General features: G+C 39.4%; 1 protein-coding gene across 4 annotated transcripts in view; it reads left to right on the forward strand.

Annotated features, from left to right (window-relative positions):
- The window catches only part of LOC122189784 (myosin VIIA and Rab interacting protein), a 191,422-nt gene that overhangs the window by 136,853 nt on the left and 41,831 nt on the right, over positions 1–12,738 (forward strand). For all 4 annotated transcript variants that reach the window (XM_042889159.1, XM_042889161.1, XM_042889160.1 and 1 more), the window contains 4 exons: positions 8,928–9,064; positions 10,683–10,763; positions 11,356–11,453; positions 11,772–11,852. In XM_042889159.1, the coding sequence (XP_042745093.1) occupies positions 8,928–9,064; positions 10,683–10,763; positions 11,356–11,453; positions 11,772–11,852 (397 nt within the window). The remainder of the gene's footprint in view (positions 1–8,927; positions 9,065–10,682; positions 10,764–11,355; positions 11,454–11,771; positions 11,853–12,738) is intronic.

Below are 12,738 nucleotides of genomic sequence, written 5' to 3' on the forward strand. Positions count from 1 at the left end.
ATTCACTCAGTGCTGACATGCCCGTGGTCCATGTGGGGAAGAGCTGCTGTGGTGCAGGTGTTGGCTGAGTGGCTGAGCTGACTTCTTTGCATTCTAACCCATTTTCCACTGAAATTCAAGGAAATCTTGTTGCTTGGACTGTGCTGGGTATCCATCTGCACTGTGTCAAGGGAGGGCAGCATGGCTGCATCTCATTCCTCCTCATTGCCATGGCCAAGTGGGCGGCGGGGAAACGCTTCCCTTCCATCTTCCAGCTCAGGGCTTAGAGAGATTGGGGTCTGGAGATGTTCTACTTTTGTCAAGTATGTAATAAGTCACATATACTGCTGTATCTATAGTGAAGCAGTGCATTCAGCTGAACAGTATGTTTCTTAAGCTGTGCGGTGGCTTGTGGAGTTGAAAAGCTACAAATACATGTAATCTCAGGAAGGGGGTGGTAGAGTCACTGCACTTAATTCCCAGAGGATGACGGTACAGCCCGGCTTAGCACGACTTGGGCTTGTGGGTGAGATAACCACTGCGAAAGATGGGACCTGAAATCGCACCTCTTTGCTCCCCACCAAAGTTTTACCTATTTTGAGCTTATTTTAATTCTTTTCTTCTTGTTTTTTAATTTCTTTCTTTAAATAATCTTGAAATGAGCCCACCTTCCTCTTTGATTTCACCTGGCAATGATTCTTCTCATCTCTGGCGGCGTTTCACAGCAGTTTGTTCACATCTTTCTCCTGACACAAGAACAGAAACAGACCTTAACGCAGAGGATTGTTGTCTTTTTGGTATTCTTGAGCTCTATATTAAAAGCCCTGCGTATTTTTCTAATCAGGATTACAGAATTAATTTGCATGGTTTATCCTCCGGTATTTTTTTCTGATGGAATGGAGTTTGTATCTCTTTTGTGAAAATATTTACGCTGCATCGACCTCGCTTTTGTTGTTGTTGTTCTGCTGTTTTTTAAGAATCTGTGGACTAAAAATGAAGTTTGCAGAAAGAAAATCTTTCACTTAGGTAATTTGAATAACTAATCAAACTTGCTTTATGTTCTGTTGTTTCCTTTGGTATCTGCTGTGGTAATGGAAAACATTTCTCATGTCAGTGAACGCTGCATTTGTTCGTAGCCATTAATGTTCAGTTATATTTTGACTGAAAATGCTTTCATTTCATTAACATAAATGCACAGTTCAATGACCAGATTTTTTCTGAGACTGTTTTGATGTAGCATTCTGAAATATATGTATATGAGTTTTTTGTTTGAATTTTCCTTCACTTCAGTGGATAAGAACAAAGGATAAATTCATAATGTTTGCTGTGAGAGCGGAGTAGGAAAAGGATGCTTGTCCAGTTGAGAGCTTAGGGATATCTGTAGCTCTTGCTGTTTCTTAAGTACAGCAGGGTGTATTATTTTGAGGTACCGTCAGTGTGAATTTTTGTTCTTTTTGCCTCTCTTATCTTGGAAATCCAAAGTAAACATTACATTGATGCTTATAGCAAGTAGAAACAAATGTGATGGGAAAAGACAGCATGTCAGTGTTCAGTATAGCTGTAATAACTTGCTTTGATTCAAGTTTGCTTGAATTTTTGTTTAGCATGTTGTGTGCCTGCAAGTGTCATGAATTTGCTAACGATGCAATGTTGATTAATTCCTATCATTTACCTTAAAAAATATCCAGAACAAGATGATCAGGGTATGAAATTCCTTCCCTTTGAAAAATATTGAGATACTGAAATGTATTTTGCTGCAAATTGAGATGGGAAAAAACATGCAATATTTCACACAAAATGAAATTTTTAGGAGAAAATGGATTTAGATAAAGTGAAATCTCTTCTTTTGCTTAAGAGGGAGAGTACTGTCTTACCGATGTTTTTATTTGTATTTTTATTATTTTATATGAAAATAAATCCTTTAGTTTGTACGTAAATATCAAAGTGTTGAAGCATTTTGAAACCAAAATATCAGAGCTTTCCAGCTTCACACAAGCATTTGGATTTGGAGTTGTTTCAATTTAGTTTCAGATATCCAATGGCCGCTTATTTAATTTTCATTAATTCTCTGTGTAAAGATAAGCCCTCTAACGAAAAACTTAAGAGGAAAACATTTGGCAGTGTGGCGGTGGGGTGGTTTTCAGACATTGAAGGAAACACCTGGAAGGGCTGAGAAATGAGGGTGGCGAGTTCTTTGGCTCCATTTATGCCGCTGCAAGGAGGATTGCAAGCCATTTTTTGCCACTTAATAATTTACAGCCACTGCAGTAATGTTTAGAGCTCTTTACACATCCATACAGATGTGAGAGTAGGAGTAAAATGAAGAGAGACGGATTTTTTATGCCCATGGAGGGAATCGATATGGGTGTGACCATAAGCCTTCTTGGCTACGGCAGGCTTCATGGCTCTCTTATCTCATAGAGCTGTGTGCTTGTTGATAAGGCAACAGGGCAGCCAAGCACGTGGATTTCATTACAAAAGTGACGTTTTAGAGCAGGTGACAGCTTGTGAGGACATGTACCCTAAACGTCGTTTCTGAAAGCATAGTCTATGATTGTCTATTTGAAAAAAGGGTAGAGTGAAAATACCCTGGACTTTGACAGGATCTTGCTTTCTGAAAAGATGGCAGTTTCAAAGCTGCAAGTCTCAGCAAGACTTCAATAGATGAATGACTCACAGCATCGCACCACCCAGATTCAGTATCACCAAGGCATATCTGTTGATTGCCATCTCATCTCATCTGTAGGGTCTGCACTGTGGCAAGTTGTATTCTGACGCTTAGATTTGGCTTTCTTAAAAGAGGGAGTACAGCTAAGGACTCAAATGACCAGTTGTGTGATTTGTGTTTAAACAGAGACAAAGGCCACTTGGAGCTGGAGGATCCCTGGAAAATTAAAAAAAAAAATAGGAGCAATCAGGTGGCTAGAAAACAGGATGCATGGGGAAACAGGATTCTTTAGCCTTAATAAATGAGGAGAACAAGCATTGTAAGTTACCTTATTTAGATAGAAACAAGGAAGATGTGGCTTAAATGTTAGGAAAACGTTTCAATATTAGGGTAGAAGAACACCAGTGTGAGGATGGGGGAGTCATTAAGAACAGTACAGCTGTGTATCTTCTGGTAGACATCATCATTTCAGGGGGGCAACAGAAAGACCTATGTGATCCCATTTGTTTCATGGCTTAAAACAACCATAGCTGGTACTGCAAACAGTCCACAAGCTCCCTGGAATGCAGCCTTCTGAACTTGTAGGTGCAGAGGTCAGCTCTGAATAAATAAGTGTCAGTCAGTGATGCTCCCTTTGCAAAGCAAAAGTGGACAAGGAATATTCACTAATGGCTGTTAGACATGGCTGACATCCACGTAGACGTGCTGCTATGGCAAAGGCTTATCAGCTCGTGCTGAGACACTGTCAGGAGCTATATTGGACTTGGCCTCTTATATCTTTCACTGCTGGTAAGATGCCTGAAGAGAGGTCCTGACCCTACATAGGTCAATGCTTTAACTGCCATTGACTCCATGTTTACTGTCAGCAAAATTACAGTGGAGCACTGGGTTTGAGAACCCTTTCTTCTTAAAATTTGACATGTATAACTGCTGTAGATTTTTACTTCTGCTACCCTTAAACACAGTGTGCTTCATGGGGGCAGCACGTTGTGCTAATATACCAAACGTGTGTTCATTTGTGAGTCAGGTATTCCTGACGTACAGCCTCTCAGGGCAGGATATCCCAGTTAAAGGCTGATGTTCTAATCTCTTAGGTGTGTTTTCCTACTGAAGGAGGGAACCCTAACTCCAGTTATATCCAATATGACCTCAGTCTTCTCCTCACTCAAAAGACTGCCTGTGGAGAACAGACCTGAAAATGGTCCTCATCAAACTTGCACTCGCAACATTTTTTTTTTCAGCCTGTTTGCTTTCATATGAGAGGATTAAGTTTAAACGATGTGCAAAAACAGTGAGCCTGGCCTATGTACAGCCACCACTTGCTCAAATTTTATCCTTTGCAGAAATCCAAAAAGAAGGCTGTCTTTTTGCAGATAACCTCTTCAGTTCTGGGAAAAAGGAATTGAAAGACTGAAACTCAGAGAGGATCCAAACAGTTTCATAGGCGAAGTGAGTTAAATATGCAACTGCCTGCCAAAAAGAAAAGAGGATGTGGTGATGGAGGAGTATGCATTTAGTCTTGGGTGAGGTTAAATCATGGGAGATGGCAGCATGGGAGGTGTAAATGGTGAAAGGGTATAAATCTGAAGCAAAGGTGGTGTGTCAGGTTTGGCATTTCTCAGGAGGATGTGAAAATACAAATGTTCTGACTGGGTCACAGGAGCCAGCAGAGGTGCACAGCCAAGGTCAGAGGTGTGCTCTGCTTACATCCAGCCTCCTTAGTTCGCAAGGACTTGGCTTCAGCTGAACTCAGGAGGTCTGGAAGGTCAAAGTATGCCACTGAGCAAACTCTTCCATACTAACAATGTTATTGTCACCGCATATGGCTGATGTTTAAACCAATCCAGGTAATGAATGTTAACAGATTGCACACAGATATCTACCTGGAGTCTAGATGTCATCTCTGTGGAATGTTAATTTGCTTTAAAAGGGGTTACAGCTTGCATCTCACCTTTTCTTTTTTCTTCTTTTTGTTAATAAATATTCCTGAAATTTATGTACTGAATTCAGTCCAGTGACCTTGTGGTTATTTTAACCACAGATCAGATCATTGAACTAAGACTAGGAACTTGGGTTATGAATCTATGGCACAGATAAATGTATGTGAACTGGAGAAAGTGCTTTTAGTGGATTCTATGCTGGGGGAGTCTAAGATTTTTTGTTGTTGTTGTTAGCAGGCTTTGAAATGTTGCCACATGGAGAAAAATTTGTTTCTACATGTACTTCAATTTCACTTCAAAACCATCGCCATTACTTACAGGCTTTCCTAAGCTATTCTACTGTGTGTGTACTTTTACTGATGCTTTTTGCCAGTTTTGCATGCCAGCATTACATAGTTTTATGGCAGCATCCTATGCCAGTGCATATATGGGACATCCAGTGAAACAGGGCACTAAATGAAGGAAGGCTGTGGACTCAGTCATCACAAAGCCCATACAGCAGTGGACAGGCCTTAGTTTTTCCCTCTGAAAAGTCACCTAGGCTTGATTTAAGAGCCCAAGAGACCAAAGCTTTAATACTTCTCTTAATAATCAAGGTTAGTTGAACTTGTTACAAGGTTTGGTTCTTATTCCTTTCAGAAAGTATATTTAGGTTTTCTATATAAAACCTACTCTGACTTGTTCCCACTTATAACTCCTTGAATGCTTATTTCAAAGGTAAAGGAGACAGTGAACAAATCTGTGGGATGTACATCCAGCTATATCTTGGAAAAATAAAAAGTCCTTTCTTTCCTTTGTACCTTAAACTAGGATTGAATATGTGTTGCACCACAAGGGAATTTAAAAGCTGAAGTTGGGGCAGTGAACTTCTAAGTGGAGTGGAAGAACGTGTGTTGTTAGGAAACACCTTACATGGGACAACAGTGTATGTTGAGCTCACTGAATTAATGTTCTGTGGACTGCAATAAGATCACTGTCCTGAATTCACTGCTGTTGGCACAGGACAGAGATGATTGCACTGTTCTCCCTGTGTTGGGCAGTTTTCGTTCTCAGACAGATGCTTTGATTTCAGGTGTTCTCTCCTCTGCTGTTTGAATTTCACTGGCCTTTTCCCGTGGCATTTGTTTTGCACTGCTTTAACCATTCCTGTGGCATACCTGTGCAGGTCAAGGTGCAGTGCTTGTGTATTGCAGTGTCACCTGGATGCAGCCCGATGTCTCTGCACAGGCATCAGTGCCTCATCTGAAACATCTCCGCTATGAGAACAGATAGAGAGAGTTGGAGCTGTGCAGCCTAGAAAAGAGAGAGCTCTGGGAATATGTTACTGCTTTTGAGAAAAGACAAGGAAATACTTTGTACCTGTAGTGACAGGACAAGGGGCAGTGGTTTTAAACTATAAAAAGAGCATGTCAAAATATAACTCAGTACCATGGCAATATTATATAATACAAATGATGTCCTTAACATTTAAGACTACTTAGAAATAGACGTAGCAGTCAGACAGGGCAGTCTTTATGGCACAGAAATAAAGATAAATAAAATATCAGAAGATGAATACAACTAGCATCCTATAAGCGTGAACGTTCCTTTTATGGAGAGAACTTGTGCACATTTTATTAGAGATAATAAGAGAAGCATTTCATTTTTACAATTTCACACTAGCAGTGGCATAGTCTTTCATTATTCTGGCCTCATGGAACTGCTTTTGCAGAATACAGCTTTAAAATGTAGGTCAGCATTAAAGAATTTTGAAATGAGAAGAAAATGCTGTTTGTCCCTTAAATGGGCCCTTTGTTTTAGTATCTATAAGGTGAACTCTCTTCTCCAAATCCTTTCTCTCCAGGAGGAATCAGCAGGCAGGCCCATTGTGACTTATTTGAAAGTTAGGAGGCTGAAAAGCTTTACAAGAATCATTGTAATCTCCTCTAAAATATATGCAGGATTGAAGTGTGGACTTGGAGTTGTTGGTAGCTTTTCAGCACATACAAGAGAAGGATGAGGTGATTAGATTACTCACAAAGCGTTAATCCTGCAGAAATGGAAAGTTTAAACAAAAAAATCCCAGCCCTTGTTTTTCCACCAGATTAGCTGGTGCAAAGAGAGCAGCACCTCTTCTTTCATTGTCTGAAGTCTATCATTGCTCTCCCAAAGTTCACACACTGAAAATGTTATCGTTGTAAATAAATAGCTTGTCTCTAAAATTGTGCCCATTACAAAGCACTGTCTAAACTCATTAAGAAAACTGTTGTTAGCTTTCTGCTATTATGAAAGCAGTTTTGATCAGACCCGGAAAAAGATAGTAAAAGTGGGGTAAAATAACATCCTTTCTGGCAAATGTCTTCTGCCAAACATCTTGCAACCCAGTCGTGCAGACTTAGTTTTATCCATCGTACTGATCGTACTCCATGCTATTGGCTGAAATCTTATGCTTTCTTAGAGTACAGTTTCCATGAGAGCTAACAGTTCCTGCCCACAGAGAAAGTAGGATCTCAAAGCACCAAAGAACTGTGGGTTGTGGAGAGAAAGTGGCCTTCGTTCACAGATTCATAGTTGTGCCAGCTGCCAAGCCCTGCTCAGGACCGGGTCAGGCATCGGCACTGATTCCTTGGTAGAACTATTGCAGGAATTCAGAAACCCTCTGTGTCACAGACAGACCTGAGCATGCTTCCCACTGCACCTGTTCAGCCAGCAGCACATCTCAGTTGCTCAGTTTGTAAGAACATCTTTCAGGAAAAAAAAAAATAAAAAAAAATTGAGCTTACTCCTTGTCAGATGCAAATGGTATTTGTGGAAATGTGACTGGCGGAGCTAATTTATCCCCTTGGGATATTACTGTGTGGATAGATAGTAAAGGTGTGATGTTTTTACATTATCTGTACACACCTCTCCTGCATCTAATCACATACAGAAAAAAACATGCTTCTGTTCCAATTGTGCATTTTCTTCAGTTGTTACCCTCATTTGAGCAAGTAATGCAACTTCAAGACTTCACAGCTTGAATACAGCATGTTTCATCATTTTTAATTTCCCACTGATGGTATTTGCTATTAGACACTTTCCAGTGGTGACAGAGGAATAGACTAGACCATGACGTTCTGCTTTACATGAATCAGGTACTCCTTTGTAAGTGTACTGACACTCAAAAAATGCAGTGGCTGACTGGAAGCACTTGGCTGAAGCCTCCTGCTCAGCATAGTGGGTCACTATCGAGCATCTCTCGAGCGTCAGTGCTGAATATGATCTACACTGTTAGTGTGGCTAAGGGTGACAGAATATTTCCTTGTGAAATGGTTGGATTTTCATGTGTTTTTCTCTTTATAAAGAAAAATCTGGAGTCTGAAGCAAAATATTATGGTTACAGTGAGGTTGTGTTTTGGTTTGGTTTTCACCTAATGGCCCAGATTTAATAAATGGAATTAAACCATCTGGATTTCTTCAAGTCTGGAAGTGGTGAGAGTTCAGCACTGCTAGCATTATTTTGCTGTGTGATCACATATTGGCCCTGGATGCTAACCTTAGTCTTTTGTTTTCTGAAGTCTGTTCTGTTGGGAATAATCTCTGCTTATTTATGTAGTGAGCTCCATGAACCTTTTAAGTTAAGACCTCTATAATAGTAATTAGTGCAAAGGGGAAATTACCTTTGCAGCCTGTACTACATACTGTTTTATACAAGATGTTTTCATGCCATATCAAAATATCTTGCTTCCTGCACTTGTAAGTGCAGTAAATTAACTAAAAATGGACTACTGTGGCAATATGCAAAGAAACAAATGAGCTCAAACAGGGAAGAGAACATGCAGTGTAAGTTCACGTTCACTGGCTCAAACGTATTTCTCTTTCCTGCATGCCTTTGGGTAAGTCAGCTTTATTTTATAGGGGGACCTTAAGATGCATCCCTCCTTCTTTAGGAAATGTATGGGTCTGCTGTGGTTTTTCCCATAGAAATCTGTGGTAGTGTTGGATGGGGATGTGGCATAGATGCTCCATCACCAACTACTGAAGGAAGAGAGGTGAACCGAGAGCCCTCTGCCCAGTAGAAAAAGATACGGAGCTTTTCTTGTGGCTTTCTAACAGTCTGTGAGCTCTGGGGACAAATCCAGTAGGATGGATTATTGATGTCGGTGGTGCTTATTGTTGGAAGTAACACCAAAGTGCAGTTGTGAGTAGATAGCCAAGAAAGGTTGTCTGCATGCAGCTCTTTGCTGCTTTGAGGTTCCCTAAGTGGAGTAGACTTCTCCAGCTCCAGTGTTTTCTCCCAAATAGGAGCAGTGATCCCTTTTAATGTCCGGTTTTGTTTGTTGTAGAATAATTCCAAATATGTTGTTTCCTTTTTGTTTTAGGCTCTTAAGGACCCAGTCTCTGGATTGGTACTATAATAATGTGAAGAGCCGCTTCAAGTGTTTTGGAAGTGCCAAAGTCCTGAAGAATTTATACAAGAAGCATAGACTGGAGAGTGGCGTTTGTCCTGATGTAATAGGTAAGAGCAGCTGTGTTCATTTGTTATGACCTTACCTGCTTCAACACAAGAACTGAAACAATGAAAATTCTGAGAATCTTTTTCCTAAAAGATTTTGTAATGTTGTATCTTTCCAGAAATACCAAACTAGAGATAACAAAGAGGTAAAGTGCCTCGAGAGCCATTTCAATAATGTAAAGAATGTCTAGTTGTAGTTACACCACTGATAATCTTAATTATGATAGTACTCAAAACAGAATTGTGATCTTCAGTCTGTGAAGTAAATTGCAGTTTGTATTCAAGTTTGTATCCCAACTTTTATTGCAGTTCTGAGTAGCCAATGAGTGAGAGAAGGTATTTGCATTCAGCATTTGGCCTGAGAATATTTCTGTGGCATTTGAAGCAAAATTTGGTCAGCATGGGATACATTTCGTATGTCTAAGTTGACCTAAACTCAGTTTGTCCACAAGGTTTTGCTATCAGAAAGATCACAAACTGGCCACGTTTTATTTTTATAAAGGTGTTTGTAAAGGGTTAAAAGAAAATTAAGAATTGATAGCAACCTTTAAATGAAGAGACATGATCCTTCCTTAACAGTGGTGTTACAGTGCATCACCCCATAAAAATAATTGGAGATGTAAAATAGATTCTTAAGCGGTGTTTTGTGTCATGCTGGTAATTTTAGTGAATTAATTAAAGTTCAACTAGATGAATGTTTGAGATCTCATTGGCTTTATTGGGCCAAACATTTTCCTAATGTAATTCTTTCAAATTCTACAGCAGCTGTAGCTTTTCTACAGTTTTCAACTTTTTCTGAAATTGCATGGGATGGCCAATGGCCTCTCTAGTCCCAAGTGAAAATTCCAGTTGTTTCTCATGAATATTGCTGTAAACTTTTAGGAAGCAGTGACCGATGCATTCTGGTTTATTATTATTTTGCTGTACCTGCATCAATTTGTCTTTGTAGAGAAGATTCTGTAACAGCTGAGAGCAAATATGTGTAAAGGCAAGAATACATCAGTCAGGATGGATGTGGGGCTTAAAACTGAGGGGAGGGATCTTTGAGCACTTTCCTGTGACATACAGTCTTTCCTTAAGCCACACTGTCATTGGATTTGTCCCTGAGTGGTACAGCGAACAGTTCAGTGACAAGATGCAGTGGCATGTGCTCTGTGAGTCTTTTCTGAGGAAGGTCTTTGAGTTTAAATGTCATGGCTAACTTTCCTCCATGTGACTGTTAGGTAAACCTTTTGTTCCACTTGAAGATAAATTCTAGCACAGGTATCTAGTTTTGTCTTATTTATACAGCGTTGCCCTTTAAAGTAGAATCTATTTCAACCCCATGCCATATTAAAAGCAAATTCCGAGTGCTTAACTTTCACCATGTAAGTTTTATATTCTAGTCGCTTCTTCCTCTCTCTCTTTTATTGTACAAATAATTTTTCATTTCAAAAGGAGTCCTATTTTGTGCAAAAATTGCTGCAATCATGTTTTATATAAAAAGGTAAGAGGAATTTTCCAGTTATCCTTCTTTGTGTGCGTTGCCACTGTACCTCGAGAGAATATCCTAATCTAACAGTGCCTCCGCTGTGAGTGGGTATTTCTTATACTAACGTGTGGTGCTGGTTTTTTTGAGCAGAAGGAGGCTGTTTTGAAGGAAGCTTTGAAAATGATGGAAGCATTTGTGGCAGTGATTCTACATTCTACAGGCAGACAGAAGGTACACTGCTAAAGACTCATTTCATTAAGACATAGCCCTTACACTTTGAATTACTGGACAAATGGCCTAGAGTGCTGAGAAGTCTTGCTCACAGATCCAGCCATCTTTTAGCTGGAACATTCAGAAATATATTAAAAATCCTTTGTGTTCATATGTGCCATGCTGAGATTTCATGCTTCAGTATTCAAGATATTACACGCTTACTCTGGCATGATTTTCTTAACATTCAGTATTTGCTGCTTCTCTCCTACTTCTTTTCTTATGTTCATATTTTTTTTTTCTTATATCCTCTTAGTGCTTATAGGAAGCTTATGGATTTTCCCCCTATGATTTCCTTCTTAGTTACTGAAATATCGTGATTTATGGTATTTAATATTTGAATTTAAGAAGTTACATGGAAGTTAGTAGAAAAAAAATTGCTCGCTCTCTCTTAAGGTGTTTATTTTGCTATGCAAAATTTTGGGTTGAGGAAATAAATTTAGTCATGAACAAAATAGGAGAAAATATGTCTGGAACATGGGTCTAAAGTTTGCATTCTGTCATGCAAAACACAAATAATGAACGTGATCATTTCAATTTACTCTTCACCTAGGACACAGCATGATGGATACCCTTGCTGTGGCCTTACGTGTTGCTGAGGAAGCAGTGGAAGAAGCTATTTCTAAGGCAGAGACCTACAGTGACAGCCTGGTAACATCTTCTAATATAGTTTGTTAATTTAAACATAACAATTATTTTAATGTGGGTAGTGGTACTAAAAGAAGTAGATATAAAGGAAACAATGAATAAAGAGTAGTGACTCATGTGTAACCTACAGTGTTGAGCATGAGTTTTATGAACTTGTGTTCAAGATGTATGTTGCGCTTCAGAAAGTGACATGTGATGTAAGTACCTGCAATCTCTTCCCACAGTGCCAACAGGACATATTACCCATTTTCTGATCTGTACAAATTATGTGAGAAGTCTACAGATATTTGTTGGTAACTACAGGTACCTGTTTTCATTCAGGACAAACAGAACGAGGCTTGTTACTTGCAAGAACACAAGGAGGATCTCATAGAAGAGCTGGCCACAACCATTGTGCAGAAGGTATGGCAAGCATTTTTTACTTTTTTTATTTTAGCTTATTTAATAACCAAAACATGATACTTTAATCCAGTGAGCTTGGGCTCTAGCAGAGAACAGTGTGACATCAATATAGCAAGTACATAATAAATGACAAGTTGCAACCTCAACTATCACAATCAAGGCTTAACCAACTGTATCTGACAGTGACATTAGTGAACAAATAAGATTAATTCAGTGCCTGACGTGATGGCCTACACACTCAGAGCTGAAAGGTACAATTCCTTCTGTCTGTGATGTACTAACAGGGAAGAGGAGAACCTTACTTGCTCAAACTTAAAATCTGTATTTGCCAAAAGGTACAAAATTTTCCCCTTTAAAGGAACAGGCACTTGGCTATAGCAGCTGTACTGAACTCTGCATCTACAAAACATAGAATCATTACGAGACAAATATTAACAGAGAGAGACAGAAAAAATCCCAGAACTCGTCTGATTTGTTTGGCTTTTTCTGGGAAGCTTTGTCTTCTGCCTGCAAAGCAGCAGGTGGCACTAATAGAGCCACAATAGAACCAAAATGGAGGGCTAGTTTGAAACAAATAACCCTTGAGACTGCCTGGACAGTCTGGAGCAAGGCAAGACAAACATGAAAAAACTGATTCTTAGCTTTAGTGATTAAAGAATTAGCCACAATGGAGGGTCAATCTCCCTTTGTGTGAGCTAACCTCATTACACATTTGTATATGAGATACAGCATTCAGCAATATATGAATGCCTGCAACAGGAACATGTTTACAGGGCTATCAAGTAGAGCTAGAGGAGCAGCAGCTCAATGGAAAATAATCTTCCTCATTTTTTAATAGGAATCTTAGAAGATCAGGTCTCCTTACTAGGTCTTTGGTAGTCCAGGG

The sequence above is a fragment of the Lagopus leucura genome, unplaced genomic scaffold (assembly GCF_019238085.1).
Source record: "Lagopus leucura isolate 7727_CA_CO unplaced genomic scaffold, USGS_WTPT01 Super-Scaffold_100157, whole genome shotgun sequence".
NCBI lineage: Eukaryota > Metazoa > Chordata > Aves > Galliformes > Phasianidae > Lagopus > Lagopus leucura.